Source organism: Lepidochelys kempii, chromosome 1, assembly GCF_965140265.1.
Source record: "Lepidochelys kempii isolate rLepKem1 chromosome 1, rLepKem1.hap2, whole genome shotgun sequence".
NCBI classification, from domain to species: domain Eukaryota; kingdom Metazoa; phylum Chordata; order Testudines; family Cheloniidae; genus Lepidochelys; species Lepidochelys kempii.
In genome coordinates this window covers 216062574-216079051 of record NC_133256.1, presented here as the reverse complement: position 1 = coordinate 216079051, position 16478 = coordinate 216062574, and the positions used below count along the sequence as shown (strand labels likewise).

Below are 16478 nucleotides of genomic sequence, written 5' to 3'. Positions count from 1 at the left end.
TCATAGGCAGAAGTGTGTTATTGCAGGGGGTCTTCAGGAAAGGGTCAGTAGCTCTGAGGATAAGAACAGGGAGAGGATATCTGAGAATAGGAAGGGAGGTACAGAGCTATCCAGGGGTCTGTTGCACACTGAGTAACTTGCTGTGCTTTCTGTATTTCTTCAGTGAAGTTTCGAATTGTGACCCTTGATGAGGATTTTAAGGCCATAGATAAAGTGGTGAGTATCCCTCTGGCTTTCCAGGAAGTAGGGGCCATCAGTGTGCTGAATGTGCCAAGTCTCAGCAGATAAACAGAGTGATACCCACAGGAATTACACTAGTGAGAGACACCTAACCTGCCCTGTGTGCTCGCTATTAATAGAGAACAGGGCTGGGATAGCTCCTATTGTTTTAATTTAACTGGAATAAAGGGGCCCAGAGAGTTGAAGGTGTTAGTGTAAACAGTGTCAAACAAGGTTCAGAGTTTGGCATACGGACACCTTGCTTATTACCAAGGCACACACCATTAAAAATCAAGCTAACCTTTCATTAAAGATCCAGAAAAGAAGGAAAGACAGTTAATGCATTTTAAATGTAAAGTATTAAGTAAGGCTTTCATTTAAATAATATCCCTTGTTCCCTTTCCCTTTAGCTGTAGAGAGCTTTTAGAAGGAAACCCCCCTTCTGACAGGCTTTTAGGTAGCATCAAAGATGGTAACAGCTGTTCTTTTGGGGGGAAAAGAGAAGTTAGTTGAAATGGGCTGGAGCTGTTGCTGCTGCTGTTGTTAAGAAGAGAAAAGACCAGCAAAGACAGAAAATGCAGCTTCTGTCTCCGAGGTTGATTTTCACTTGCAACCTCACTGCTAGAAAAACACAGGCCTGGCACATGGGTTTGTCAGCCACTCCCAAGACCTGGCAAACTTTTATCAACATCAGGCTTTTAGTTGCCTCTTTCTGGTCACAGGCTTACAGCAGTGCTGCAAAAGATACAGTCTTGGCCAGTTAAGCCAGACTCTGAGGGTGTGTCTATGCTGCAATAAAAGACCCGTGAAACAGCCACAGCTGGCCCGGGTCAGCTGATTCAGGCTCACAGGGCTTGGCCTGTGGGGTCATAAAACTGCAATGTAGACACTCAGGCTTGGGCTAGAGCCCAGGCTTTGAGACCCTGTGTAGAGGATGAGGCTACAGCCTGAGCTGAATGTCTACATTGCTATTTTTAGCCCATGAGCCGGAGTCTTGCAAGCCTGAGTCAGCTGACCTGTGTTCTGTGACTCAGTGCCATGAGGAGAGGGGTAGGAAAGAGAAGAAATAAGGTAGGCAAGGAAAAGAGCACACAAAGGGGGTGGGGCACTGGTGGTGGGGGTTGTGTGACAAAGTCTCACATCCTAAGTTGTGTTTGGGATTTAGCTGATGCTGGTAGATGTGACGGTGTCATCTGGCTTCCCTTTTTGTCCCAGTCTGGTTAGGACTTCTCTCAGGATTAGAATAAAGAACGTCCAGGGTCCCAGGAGACAGTGAGGATGGCAGCCATGATGGTGAAGCTCACTCCAGTCACCAATTTTTCTCTCCAAAAGGGAGCAAGGGGTAGAATAGCCTCTCCCCTATTATTCTGTCCACCAGTTAGGTCCAATTTCCAACATACCAATTTTGGTTCATTGATTTTCGGTCTCACTGTCTTGTTTACCAAGCATGATCTTAACACAGTGCCTGAATCACTTCACAGTTGAGCTCACAATTAGGGTACATTTGTCAGTGCAATGACCACAACAGGGCCTGGGACTCCATGGGGAACACACCTCTGGGGGTCACCTCCCCAGCCCCTCCATTCCTGTGGCAAAGGGAGCAGAGACCTTGGTGTGAAATGGGGACTGTTTGGGTCTGAGTTTAGGGGCAGGCTTTCCTGAGGTGGGGCCAGTGGCTGGGTGTTAATGATGCTGGGGCACGTGGACGTTGTTGCTCTCTACGTAACAGTGATGTTGTTTCTCTCTTGTGTTTTGCAGTATCCCCTGGTGCTGTTGCAGGTGAGTGACCAGGAGCTGACATCTGGGAGCTTTCTTCTCTGCTCCATCATGCCCTTTGTACTCCAGGAGGGCGCCATGCCCTAAATTGCTATATCAGAGATAAGATATCTGCATCTTGGCTGTACCCTGCCCCAACACCCTGCCCCTGCAGTGTTACCAGCAGTTAATGGCCCAGAGCGAAAGTAGAGGCACGACTTGAAGCAACAGTAAATGAGGGGAATGTCCAGCTATCCAAAAAAACCCAAAGAGGATGAGGAGACTCAGGGCGGGCTGTGACCGCCTCAGACAGCCTGTGCATCGGGGCAATGCATGGGGCTGTGATCCCTGGTACTGTCCTCACTCATTCTGTGTGTGTGTGACTGTGCTTCTGAGTGGCTGTGCATGCATACATGACTGTTCGCAGCAGTGCATATCTGAACACATGTGATTATGCATGTGTGTTCCTGCACAGGATCCCAATGGGAACCGGATTAGCCAGTGGGTGGACGTGAAGCCAAGACAAGGCATTGTGGATCTGTCCTTCCCCTTGGCCTCTGAAGCAGCCATGGGGAAATACACCATCAAAGTGGACAAGGATATGCCTCGAGGGCTTGAGGCAACCTTCAAGGTGGAGGAATATGGTTAGTCTTGGAAGGAAGTGTGAGACAGCATTAGGAGCTGGGGAATGAAGTCTGTAATGGGAGCCTCCCTGCTAGAGTCCATGTTTCTATTCATTGGATTTCTCCACTTAGGTAAACTTCAGTTTTGGGGTACAGAGTCCCCTCCCCTGATCCAGTCCTTAGTGCTTTCCATCCTGTGCTTCACTCACCCAGCCACACACTGCTCCCCTGGTGGCACCCCAGTCCCACCCTGGAGGGAGAGAGTGGAATTCAGCTCCAATGTGCATTCAGTCCTGAGCTCCAACTACACATATGTACCAGTGCACAGACCTTCACCATGGGGCCCTAGCCCTGTGCTGACAGCTCCTCCAGCAATTTAGTCTCCATGTTCATTCAGGCCAGGGCTTTGCTTTCACAAAATCGGTGCTCCCCTAGTCTGGAGGGATCCCAGTCTCCTGGGAGTGAGGCAGAATTCAGTCACCATGTTAACTCAGTCCTGACTTCCTGCTCCCTTCCACCCCTCAACTGCTCTCTCCACGGGACCCCTGGCCTGATGGTACCCATTCCCTCCTAAGGGTGAGTTACTCTCCATATCCATCTAGTGTTGGGTCAGTGTTTCAGAGATTATGCTGTGGATGCAGAGGGTGAGTTCCCCTATTTGGCTTATGCTCTCAACCTGCCCCCCTTCCCAACTCTCTTCTGCAGAGCTGCCCAAGTTTGAGCTGGTGTTTAACGTTCCGCCACTGGTCACCACTTCAGAAGAGGAATTTCAGTTCACGGTTTGTGGCAGGTGAGTGGCACTGCTCTGTCACTGTCCCATCCCCCACATCAGAGAGTGGCCTCTTGCTGCCAATGTACTGGCAGGAGCGTAAGGTCCTCCAGTGGTGTCTTCTCTCTCCTAGTGGTGGGGCCCAAATCACAGCAAGGAAAAGATTCCTCCAACACCCAATCATTAGATATGTCTGAAGAGACACAAAGTAGAAGTGTTCGGAACCTGGAATTCCTGAATTTAAAAAAACAAAAAACACCCCACACCATTGTTCCAAAACAGAACAAAAACAATCTGAATTTACCACAGAACCACAGCTTCCAAATGTGGTTTTGACCATTTTGAAACATTTCCAAGACTCCTCACGCTGCCCTGAGCCCTGACAACCTGCCAGATAGGGAGCCAGACAGCTTGGAGATGCTGGGAGCTTGGAAATTGGGTCTCCCAGGGCTTCTGACAAGCCAGAAACTTGGAAACCCTGGTAACCCCAAGTCTGCAGCAGTCCACCTAGCAGGTGTCTCTGGAGCTGGGGAGTAGGAGCCTGTAAGGCTGCCCCTGGCAGCTTGCCAGGGGGGCTGCAAAGAAGTGTGGGAGCCAAAATGTTGGGAATGACTTTCCAGTGGAAAAATCAAAATTTTCCTGACAATTGAAAATTTTCCACAGAAAATGCCTTTATTTGCAGAAAGTGAATTTTCCATCAACAAAACATTCTGACAGAACTGCCGACTAGCTCTGCCACAAGGGCTACGTGGGGAAAGCCCAGACCTCAGTGGAGATACTGATTGGGGAGGATCCTTTCATACAGATCCTGTTCCCCATTTAAAGAGGATACAGTGCAAGTGAGGTGACTTCCAGGGGTGTATATCCTGCAGACATCTCAGGCCCTCTTCCTTATTTCAAAGGGGGTGCAGTGGCTGGAGAGGTAGACACTTTTAATATCCATCTTCTCCCTCGGAAGGGGTTGCTAGTGCCCTTCATTCTACTCTTTTTGCTGAACTATCTGATACATCTGTCAGTGTTTTCTGTCCTTCTGATCCAGGTACACCTATGGGAAACCTGTTCAGGGGAAGATAAAGGTCACTTTGATTTGGAGCCCGATGGATCTCCTTAAACAAGAAGAAAACAGGATATTGTCTACGAGAATTGGGGAGTATATGAGCCAGGTGAGCAGATGAGGAAGGAGAGATGACAGTCACCTCCAAGAACAGAATGTCAGTCCATATAATGTATTTAGGCATTTCTAATGTGCCCTGGTCCAGCTAGTCTGATTATTATTTCTCCTGCCTCACCGAAGCAGATCATAAATAGATCTGTCCTGTTATCTTGCCACCTGAATTACTACATTAAAGCACTGGTCCTGCTCCTCCTGTCTCCCATAACTGACAGAAGCCAATGCTGAATGGTTGGCGGGGGGCAGTATTGTAGGGCTGGCTTGACCTGAGTAATTGGACATGGGTGAGGTCTCATTTCTTGGGAGACAGGATTAGGGAAGTAAATGGACCAACAGCCTGGAAACAGAATGTCTGTGTTTGCTAAGCCCTCTAGAATGTGCAGCAGTATCCCACAGGAGGAATTTCTTCTTCCATTACCCTCCGTCATATCCCATGGAAGCAGATCACTGTCTCTCGCAGCTCACTTCTCATTAAACCAGATCAGACCACCAATTATTCCATCTATTCCAGGGGTCTGTTTCCTCCCATAATCAAACAGATTATTGATCTAATTTCTGGTATCCTGGTTCTGACAGGGGCCAGCACTGGATGCTTCATAGCTAACCCCCATACACAATTTGTTCCATATTCTTCTTCTCCCAATGACTCCAGATCCTCCTCACTCAATCTACAAGTCAAACGAGGATTTTCTAAATGTCAGTACTCAAAGCTGAGACCTGAAAGTCCAACTGGGTCTTTGCAGCACTAACAACCCAACCAGCTGTAAAGGCTCTGGAGCTGGAACCTCATTCTGCCAATGAGGCACAAGGCAGGTTGGATTCCAGCTCTCTGCTGTATGAGCTCTGCAGGGTTAACAGGAGCAAAACCATGTGTGTTAGACACAGAGCACAATAACAATACTACTTTGCCTTCTCTTCTGCATCGGAGGGGCTGAACATACCCTCAGAGAGGGTCAGAGATTTCCAAAGCCAGACGGGATCACCAGATCATTTAGTCTGATGTCCTGTGTATCAAAGGCCACCAACACCACCCAGCACACACACACTAAGCTCAACAACTGTACTGGAACCAAAGTATTTTGGCCTTAAGAGACTAAACTATTATGTACAACAGGCAGAGAATAGGAAAGACCCTCTACCAACACTAGCTGGCTGAGCTCGGCCTAACTCAAGTTGTCAAAGCCTGTGTTTTTACAGCTAAGGTCATGGGGTTTAGTCCCAGTTCTCTCTAGGGATGTGTGTGATTTCTCTAATAAACATACCTTTTGTCTGCAGCCATGGATATATCATTCATCGGTGCCTGTCTAATCAATGTCATTTCTCCTCTCCCTAAGTGAGGAGTCCACCAGGGGTTTGATAAGATGTACTTTTAAGCAGTCATGGGACAGAGGGGAGGATTTTTAAGACTACCCAACATCTATAAACCACAGCCTCACTCATGCATCTTTCTTTCTCTCTCTCCATCTATGTCCCCAGACGAACAAGAAAGGTTGTGCCAATTTTACAGTAGATATGGATGACCTAGAAGTAAACAGCACTGCCTACAGGAGCTCTTTTTTCATTGCAGCAGAACTGGAAGAAGAAGGAACAGGTGCGGGGGAGGGGAGGACGCCAGGAGGGGAAGAGGAAAGGGGAGACATAGCCAGCGGCCTGTGCTACTCTTTTGCCGTGAAACCCTTGACTAACTGCATTTGTGTTTGGTTCCCTCCACACTTCTCCATTTCCAGTACAGATTGTTTTTTAACCTCGTATCTTTCAGCCAAGCCTCAGCCACTTCCAGTTTCTGGTATCGTCAGGGGGACTGAATTCCATTGTGTCTTGGTTATGTTGTGTATTAGGGCTCACTAGTCTTCTGCCATACCCGTGATTAGAATTCCTCTTTCTAGGTTCCCTGCTCACTAGATTTCTTAGTTCCTCAAATAGCGTCCAACAACAGTCACCAGCTAGTCACTAAAGTAAGCTCCAGCTCCACAAAACGTGACTCTCAATCAGCCACAGAACCATAGCTAGCTGTAGGCTAAGCAGCCTCTTATCCTTATGTCCCCAGTCAGGCATAAGAGTCTTTCCCCCACAATTAGTCCCTCACCACAGTCTCTTTGATAAGTTCCTATGCTAAGGACTATGTAGTCTTGTTCACATATTCCTGTCCTCCTTCTGCTCTCTGGCATCCCCAATACCAACACTGTTTTCTTCTAATCTGCCCCAAATGCCTCCTCATCCATCAATCAGACCATAACACGCCACGCTCCAAACCCCCACCAGCTGCCCCTTGCGCACTGTATCGAGCGCTAGCTTTTCTCCCCTGCCTTTAGGGCTTGATACAGCTCCACCCCAGCCTACATCTCTGACATCATCTCCTATTGTGTCCTTCTTTGTTCTGTCTGAGCCCTCCACGTCCCCCCTCTGCCATCTCTATGCCTTTCTCCGTGCTGTCCCCTGTGCTTGGAATAACATCCCAATCCCAGTCTGATTGCCTCCCAACCCTCTCCTCAGTCAGGTCCCTCCTGAAGACTTGCTTCTTCTGCATGGTCTTCAAACACTAACCTTCATCAGTCATAAGTCCTCTCCAGGCCAACTGCACATGGGAGGGAAGACATGGGAGAGTAAACAGAGCTTGACATATTTTACTAAAGTAACACAGTCCCTTGGCTCTCCCAGTGCATCTTATCAGCCAGTAATCAACTGCCTTAGTTGGTGTGACAAAGTCTCCCCATAGTGACTGGCTGCAGTAACCAGAGCAGCCTCCTCCCTACCCCCAAGTAACAGAGCTGCTCCTTTGGCTCTAGTAATAGTGGCTGGTGCTGAAAGTTGTGGGTTCAAGTCTCAGTGTCCATATGGATGTGGCTCAGGCTTGTTATGTAGCTAACATTTTGACTGTAAGCTTCAAGGGGAGGTTTCAGAGTAACAGCCGTGTTAGTCTGTATTCGCAAAAAGAAAAGGAGTACTTGTGGCACCTTAGAGACTAACCAATTTATTTGAGCATAAGCTTTCATGAGCTGCATCCGATGAAGTGAGCTGTAGCTCACGAAAGCTTATGCTCAAATAAATTGGTTAGTCTCTAAGGTGCCATAAGTCCTCCTTTTCTTTTTGCTTCATGGGGAGGACACTTGCCTTATTTTTTTGTCTCCTCTAGTGCGGAGTGCTTAACAAATGAGTCAGCATTTAACAGATGTCTCCTCTCTCCACCCAGGAGCCACGAACATGGGAATAGTCTCAGCTGCTATCGCTACCAAGATGGTGGAGGTGAACTTTGTCAATCTCAACCCCTTTTACAAACTTGGATTTCCATACATGGGAAAGGTAACACACGTTCCCCCCTTCCCTTCCCAAGGCAGTGACCTCTCTTCATACTTGGGAGGCAGGCATGGGGGAGAGGCAAGAATAATATTGCTGGGAATAAACTATGTGGAAAATGCTCAGCTGGTGTAAATTGGTGTTGCTCCATTGAAGTCAATGGCGCTATGCTGATTTATGCCAGCTGAGGATTGGATCCTCTCTGTCCACCTTTATGAGAAATTCTGACACCCCCCCCCCACATTCCCTCCTCTCTCCTAGCCTAGTCACCAAGTATGGGGAGTTAACTGTTTGGAAGATGGATTCTGTGGTCTCTGGAGTGCTTGTAGGAGCATTTCTCAACATTCTCCAAGAGTGATGTACTCTTCTGCTCTTAAAGATCTGTCTCTGTAAGGACATGCATGCAGGGGATGGTGTTATCTTTAGAAAGGTCTTTGCACAGTCACGTCAGGCCTAGCATAGATGACTGTGTAGTGATTTGACAGCAATCACGTCTGACCCCAATGCCCTAGTGCAGTGCTAGAGAGCATGGTACTGCAGCAGATGGCTCAATAGGGGATACTTTCCCCTCTGGGTCAGTACGGACCTAATGCCCCAGTGTGGGCTAGGAAGAATTGCGCTGCTGGAGTTTCAGATGAGATTTAAAATTGAAGTCCTAACCATTTCCAATCTTTAAGGACTAACTCTGTACTATTATGTAAAGGAAAAGATGTGTTAAACTCTGTGGCCAAGATAATTATCTTTCTTGTCCTTAAAATGCCCCCACTAGTCTCTCCCTTTCCTTCTTGTCCAAAACTCCTGCATATTGTTACTCTGCTGCTGATGTTGTTTCAGCAATGGACATTAGGACCCCTATATTCTGCCTGTAACCTATCAAGCACTTTGAGCCTTTATGTGGAAAGGGTTAGTATTAAGTGCCAGAACTCACCTGATTTCCAGCACGTAGAGGGTATCATGTCTCCCAACCCCCCAAGCACAGCGATTATTGGAACAGGTGGTGTTTATTTCCCTTTCTTCTTTGCAGATGTGCTTTACCATCAATGATGTTCCCGTCAAAAACCACACTGTCTACTTGACTGTGGATGTCAATGATGTGGAGACGCACCTGCCATACGTCACAGATGAGAAGGGTGAAGTCCACTTCTCACTAGACACTGCGAAATGGAACAATACTCTGGTTTCTCTGAGGATGAGTCACAGAGGTGGACAAAGCAGGGTCAGAGCTAGGGGGGGGATCTGAAGAAAGATCAGAAGAAGTGGAAGCAGGCTGTGGAACCTTGGACTCCTGGCTCCCAGTACTGCACATTGCTCTGCCTGCCTTGGCAGCTTTAATGAGCCCTTCCTGTTAGCTGCCCGCCTTGACCAGGAAGACTCATAGCTCCATCGCAACAATTCAGCCCAATGTCCCATGTCCCAACAAAGGAAGTGCTTCCCTTGGGCAGGAGGAGCCTCCTTAAGTACAATTATATCTCCCTCTGCAGTCTCCCGTTTCCCTCCACTATTTGTAACCTTGGCAATATCTTTTATTCTCCTTGCTTCTGAGGCAGATTTTAAGATGTATTTTAAGAAATGCTATCACCTACATACCTGTCACTGAATGGGCACCAGTGTCCCAGAGGTATATGTGCCAAAGCCCCTTTCCTGATCCCCCACTGCCATCCATTCCCCACAGCCTGGGAGCTGGATTGGAACCAGTGCTCTACAACTGAAGTGCTCAACATTGTCTTCCCTGGCACTCTGGCTCTGTTCTGTTCCCCTGACACTGCAACCAGTGAATGACTTCCCAGTGAAAGTCTCCATAGCCTGTTCCCAGTACCGTGGCTATGTATTCTATGTACAAAGCATCAAGTGCTCTGCAGCAAACTGGGCCTAAATTCTGTGGCGAGGCCCCTTTGCTTCCTCCAGCACTTTGGGGCAGACAGCTAGAAATATCAGGGCAGCTGCAGGTCATTTTTAGACATGGAAGCTTTGCTTGACATAAATATTGAGGATGAATAATGCAACCCCTGGAGTAGCCCATGTCATTCATTGTTATAGCCTTGCTGAAACTGGTGAGGTTAACGGATGCCCTTTGTTTGGGTTCAAAGAAGAAACAATAGTGGGCCTAACCCAAAATGCAGGCCCACATCACCCCCAAAACAAAGGCATCTATCACTTTGCCCAGAAATTACAACTATGTGGATGGAGAGCTTTGCTGGGTACGGTTTTGGGGAGATGTGTGTGTGGGAGAGAGAAGCAGGAACAGGAGCCAAGAAACTGATAGAAACAGGCAGAGAAGGAGGCTACAGATGTAGCTTGGACTGATCATGGAGCGGCGTCCCTGGGAGAAGTTTAGAGAAAGGTGTTGGGTTGGATTCTGGCTAAAAGGTTTGGGGCTGTGAGCAAGGAAAGTAGCTCCTGTGGTTTGGTTCCTTCTGTGCTCAGAGAAACTGGACTTTGTACATTCCTTGTAAACACAAAACATTGCATCAAAGAAATGCCTGACTCTAGTTTCTGCTCCCCACCGGAATACACTACAAGACTCCACATTTTTGGCTAGCTGCTTGGGTCAAAAGGGGTAACATTGTTTTCATATTAAATTCAATTTATTTTACTCTGGCTCATAACTTTCATTTTTCAATCTGCTGCATATTTTGGTACTGAGGACACATAGTTGCATTATAGATGTTAGAGAAAGCTAGAGGTTTGGGCAGTTGAGCAGGGGATAACTGGGACTTTTGGCACCTGGGGAAGTGCAGAAGGCAGGCTGGGATTCTGGGACAAGTACATTAACTATTTCACTGCAGAAATATCCAGCTAACAATGTTGTCCTGTAACTGTTATCTGTAGGTTTCCAAGTTAACACGTTATTGCAATGAATGGGCAGTTCATACCTCTCTGGCTGTCTGCAGACTCAGGCAGGCATTACTGACTGCATGCAGTTCACATTTAAGTTCTCTGAAATCATGAGTGTTCAAAACAGAGTTGAAAAGAAAAAGGAAGCTCATATCCTGGAGTTCAGTTCTGCAGCTGGGGGTAGATTCTGCTGTAATTTCTGCCTCTGTGGGTTACATGGGGCCCTGGACATATAACTCTGGTGGTCGCACTGCGTATTTCCCGCCTTTGTAGGCGCCTCCATTGGTTAATTCTGACAGCTTGCCATGCATTTTTGCTCTGAAGGGCAGATACTCCATTGTGAACATAACCGAGGGGGATCTCTACACCATTGCAATAGTGCACCAGGAGGCTTTCAACTGGCTGAAACCTTTCTACTCTGAGAGCAACAGCTTCCTAGAGATCCAGCAGGTGGAGGAGGAGCTGCCCTGTGACCAGGAACAGGAAGTGCGGGTGGATTATATCTTGGACCGGAATGAGCTGGACCCTGGGGCAGATCATGTGGATTTCTATTATTTGGTGAGCAGCCAGGGCAATTGGATCACATGATATTTCTACAACAGTGGCATGCAAGAGGGGTAACTATTTATGGGTCTATAGGCCAATTTGCGGGTTCCATTTTATGCTTGTCTTTGTAGATGTCTCGCTACCTGGAATACATGTCTCTGAAATCCCCCTCGCCAGCCTCCCAGCATTTTGACCGCCACCCCCAGGTAGCTCATCCAGCTAGGAATGTCTTGAGCCAGCCTTAGGGGACAGGCTATTTTCCCCTGTTGCCAATCTGGCCTGATTGTGTGTGGTACCGGAAGGCATGGCTGCCAGTGAGCACCTTGGCAGCCTGGCCTTGGATTTCCCACAGGTCCCATTGTTCAGAGGAAATCTGAGGCAGCTGGTCCCTTGTCCATGAACAGTTTAAAGGTAAAGCACCTGTGACTGTCTCTTCCAGTCTCTCTCTCTGCATTTTCTCTTCTCAGAACCCTGGCCCCCTGACAGGCTGTTGTCTCTCCTCCGCAGGTTGTCTCAGGAGGCAGGATCGTTCTCAGTGGACAGACGCCGGTGCCAGTTGGCCAGGAGGAGAGTAAGTGGAAAAACCCAAGATGCACATGAAATAAACTCCATGGAAGTCATCATAATGGATCAGGCTAGTGGGACATCTTGGTATGGTTAGGCAGGCTCCAGCCGTGCCAGGCTATGGGCAATCTAGTCCAGCATCCCACCTGCTGCCTTGGTCTTTCTAGTGTAGTATTCTCCCCATTATGGGAGGTTTTTAAGAACAGGTTGGACAAACACCCGTCAGGGATGGTCTAGGTATACTTGGCCCTACCTTGGTGCAGGGGGATGGACTAAATGACTTCTTGAGGTCCCTTCCCATCCTATGTTTCTATGATTCCTTGACTGGCCCATGGCAGATGCTGTCAGAGAGGCATAAAACTCACCCCTCACCTGTTCAGCAGTCTTCCATGAGGGAGGAAGGTTTACTGACCCTGAGACAATGAGGGGTCAGTATATCGGGGGGGGAGGTGTCAATTTTATCCTGGTGAAGGTCTCTGTTCTTATCCACATGTCGCACTATCTAGTGTGGCCAGGGCCAGTGCAAGGATGTTTTTGCCCTAGGAGAAACTTCCACCCCCCCGCCTCGAGGCTCCCCCCCCGACCCGCTCAGCCTGGGGAGCCGTGCAGCAACTCCCCGCCCCAGCTCACCTCTGCTCCACCTCCTCCCCGAGCATGCCACCGCTTCTTCCACCTCCCAGGCTTGCAACACCAATCAGCTGTTTGGCACGCAAGCCTGGGAGGGAGAGAAGCAGAGTGGGGCAGCACGCTCAGAGGAAGAGGCAGAGAAGAAGTGAGCTGAGGCAGGGAGCGCCACCCCCACCCCCAGTTGCTTGCTGCAGTGGGCCCTCCCTGCGCCCCTCTGCCCCAGCTCACCTCCGCTCCACCACCTCCCTGGAGCGCACTTTTGGCTGCCCCCAACCACTTGGTGCCCTAGGTGACTGCCTAGTTCACCTAGTGGTTGCACTGGCCCTGAGTGCGGCTCACAACCATGAGTGCCAACCTCAGGGCAGACTGCCAAAAAACAGGGCAAACACCCCAAACTGGTAGTATGTTCTGTGATTAGATTTCACCAAGCCAGTAGCAGGTATGAACTCCCAAAGCCCTGTAATAGTCTGACCATGGAGTCAGACAGTCCCATTAGTCCAGCTTGCCTGGGTGGCAAGATAGTCTGTCTGATAGATGGTCACTTTACACCAAAAATCACAATAATATTCAGATTACTCCTAGTCCCAAAGGAGTAGTCACTTACCCCACATCAGTTGTGATCAGATCTCATACCAAAGACAATGTCTATAGCTAATCCTGTCATAAATGAACTTAAATGTATTAAGTAAGAAAAGAAATAGAGTTTACTAGGTTAAAACTGGAAACACACATGAGTTACAATCTTAAGTTTAAAAAGGTAATATCTTCTATAATAAACAGCTTTAGATGTTCGCTAGGGCTGACCCATGCCAAGCAGCATGGGGATCTCTTGCTAATGTTTAGGAATCTTTGCCTCTCTGAACCCAGAGAGCATAAAAGGACTGGTTTCTCCTTGTCAAGGATTTTTATCCCCTTTGTACCAGAATCCAAGCTGATGGGATGAGTTCATATGCAAGCTTCCTCTTCCTGGAGGGAGTAAGAAATGGAATCAACAAGGTCTCTGTCCTTTGGTGCTACACAATGCCTCATTTGACTTCAGTGGGCCATACTGTGTGCAGGACAAGCAGTTTACCTTAATTAGTGCTTCTTTTCCTGTTTGGTGAGTGTGACAGGGTGCAACTCACCACTGCAGTGCCTCCTGCTGGCTCTCTGGGGAACTAGCACTACACTCTCTGCTGGTGGTGTCTCACCCACTGTCATCTCTGTTCCTGGACCCATGTCACTCCCAGGAGTGAGGCATCTTCTTCATAACACTGCCCTCCAGCTGTGTCACACTCCATGTTCCCCCCTTCCAGGGGACCTGCAGTCCACTGTCTAGCCACTTCCTTCAGTGGCCCCAGCACCCTCCTTGCCCTTGTATCAGGGCCTCAGTCTGCAGCACTGCTTTGCCCAGGGTGCTTGCTACCCTTTGCCTGCAAGGCAGTCAGTCCTCTTCCCTTCTCAAGCTCCAGGGAGTAACTGACACTGTGCTGTTCTGCAGTCCTTCTTATACAGGCCAGCCCGGCCCTGATTGGCTTCTCTTATTAGCCCTTCTATGATTGGCTACCTCCTGCACAGCCTCCCTAGGGCTGCTTTTAACCCCCTTTCTGCCAATGTGGGGCAGATGCCCCATCACAGTGAGTTACACAATTAGAGAGGTTTATAATGCAAACACTCAATCTAACTTTATACCATGGAATACAGGTATTATAAGTAGGATTAATACATGTAGGATCCTACGAACATTCCATAAAATCTAAACACTAAACACATTCTTATAACTCTAGTATCTATTTTAACAATACTAACCCTCAGGTAAGCCAAATTAGTTTCCAGCTGTGCATTTGTCAGTGTTCAGTGAGACCTGTGGCCTTGGCATTAGTTGGCACTGGTCTGCCAGTGTCAAACCACATGCAGGAACCATGAAATCCTCTTCCTCAATAACATCCAGCAACAGTAAGTTCCACCCTTTTTTATGTTTCACATGGATCTAAATAAGCATTTCCTTTGCTTCCCACTCCTTCATACAGCACTGAAGGGCTCCTTCTCATTGACTCTGCCTATCAGCTCTGAACTTGCACCCTCTGCCAGGCTTTTGCTTTACGCCATATTCGCTGATGGAGAGGTGGCAGCAGATGTGGACGTGTTCACAGTCAGCAAATGCTTCAAACACAAGGTGAGTGTCGCCTAGGAAGTGGGGGAAATGGGATATGTGGCAGAGGGGCGATCTGGCTGGGATGACATACACTCGACAATCCCTGTGCCCTTCTGTCTGTGTTTCTAGCAGGCTCTTTCCACCTCTCCCTCCCTCTCCCAGTCTCTCTCTCCCTCTCTGTCGCTCGTGGCTCATACACCCTCATTGTCTTGTGCCCCTCTTCCATTTGATAAACCCATCCTGTCTCCTCCCATAGGTGACACTGGGTTTCTCAGAGGAGGAGGACCTCCCAGGGTCGAAGGTCAATCTGCACCTGAAGGCCGACCCTGGCTCCCTGTGCTCCATCCGTGCCGTGGACAGGAGCGTCCTCTTGAAGGACGATAGAGTCATGACACCAAAGAGTGTGAGTAAACCTGCTCTGTCCCAGCCACACCCTGGCCAGACTAACCCCGCAGGAGGTACCAGGCCAGAGGAGAACTCTGAGGTACTGGAACAGGGCAGTCACATGAGGTGGGTGCACCCAGCCACCACCAGCTTCTCTGACTCCTTACATTATGCACTGGTTGCCAACAGACCTTTATCTCACTCTGTCCCCTTGCCAGGCAGGTGGCTGATTCCTCCTTGTTCCCACAATGGCTGCTCCAGGGGCCACCCTTGGAACGAAGGCTGTGGGGGCAGCAGGCAGAGAGACGGAAGGGGTAGCTTCACAGGAGCAGTGGGAGCTCCCTCCAGGGAAGGTGTGGTTTGACAGTGGGTTTGCTGCTGGCCCTCTGCTTGCCCAATGTGGCATCTCCTGCTATTTCACCTATGCCACATTTCTCTGCCATGAGGGGGTCTGGGCCAATGGTTATATCAAGGGGCTGGGAGCCAGGACTCTTGGGTTCTAGTCCAAGTTCTGCCACTGACTTGCTGGGTGACCTTGGCCCTTGGGTCACTACACCACTCTGTGCCTCAGTTTCCCTTTCATCTGGTATGCGGGTTGTGAGACTTAATTCACTGATGCTCATATGCTTCTGTGAGGCCCATGTGTGAAAAGCTTTGGAGATGGGCAAAATAGTATCCTAGAGTAACAAACCTGTGCTACCCACGACTTTCTTTGGCACTGTGCTGCAGACTGTGGCTACTCAAAACTTCATGCTGATAGCAGGGGTAGAATTTAGATCTCCCTGCTCCAAGAGGTCTTGAGGGAAAAGAGAATCGCCATGAGCTTTTAGTAGTATGGGGCCTATGATGCAAAAGTTGAGCTGTCCTGCTCCTTGCCGGTAAAGGACTATGGTTCTCTCTCTCTCTCTCACACACACACACAGACACTCACACTAATCAGTTCAGTGCAGTAACCTCTGTTTTCCCATTCCAGGTGTATGAGCTGGGATCTGAAGAGGATTATATGATTGGCGGCCGAGGATTTCCTTATCGTTTGGAAGACTTTGAGCCATATCCTTGTCTGCTCCCTGTCTTTCCCCTCCTCCCTACTCCCCGGAACAGACGATCCTTGATGGGAGCTCCCTGGTATCAAAGTGAAGCTGATGTCTATAGTCTGTTTAAGGTGGGTACCTTCTTTGCTCCTGCACAAAACTTCTCCTAAGCCTGTATTGGTCACTGGTATGGCGTATTGTACATACATGGGAGTTTGTAAGGAAAACTAGAATTGTGAGATTTGCTAACAATCCTCTGTTCCCAGGACCGAATTAAGTTTGATGGGGGCCCAGGGTTCTTATAAACTGGGGGTCCTTCCCTTTGCTGTTTTACCACTGCTCAAAGCCAAACACTCTATTTTTAAATTCCCGTGGTTATTTCAGGCCTGGTTTTGAAAGGTGGTATACCAGTTGTAAAGCTGAATGAAAGTTAAAACAAACTAAACCATTTTAAGTCCGTCACCTATTGGTGAGAATAAATGGACACAAATCAGATGTCAAGAATTATAACATTCAAAAACCAGTT

The 16478-nt window shown here is 48.5% G+C and overlaps 1 protein-coding gene across 1 annotated transcript in view; it reads left to right on the top strand.

Moving 5' to 3' along the window:
* LOC140907438 (alpha-2-macroglobulin-like protein 1) overlaps nucleotides 1-16478 on the top strand; it is a 68949-nt gene that overhangs the window by 28760 nt on the left and 23711 nt on the right. The window contains exons 5-17 of the mRNA XM_073333433.1: nucleotides 164-216; nucleotides 1978-1998; nucleotides 2450-2618; nucleotides 3303-3387; nucleotides 4406-4529; nucleotides 6014-6128; nucleotides 7728-7837; nucleotides 8856-9047; nucleotides 10940-11224; nucleotides 11720-11783; nucleotides 14413-14558; nucleotides 14794-14940; nucleotides 15895-16083. Of these exons, the coding sequence (XP_073189534.1) occupies nucleotides 164-216; nucleotides 1978-1998; nucleotides 2450-2618; nucleotides 3303-3387; nucleotides 4406-4529; nucleotides 6014-6128; nucleotides 7728-7837; nucleotides 8856-9047; nucleotides 10940-11224; nucleotides 11720-11783; nucleotides 14413-14558; nucleotides 14794-14940; nucleotides 15895-16083 (1700 nt within the window). The remainder of the gene's footprint in view (nucleotides 1-163; nucleotides 217-1977; nucleotides 1999-2449; nucleotides 2619-3302; nucleotides 3388-4405; nucleotides 4530-6013; nucleotides 6129-7727; nucleotides 7838-8855; nucleotides 9048-10939; nucleotides 11225-11719; nucleotides 11784-14412; nucleotides 14559-14793; nucleotides 14941-15894; nucleotides 16084-16478) is intronic.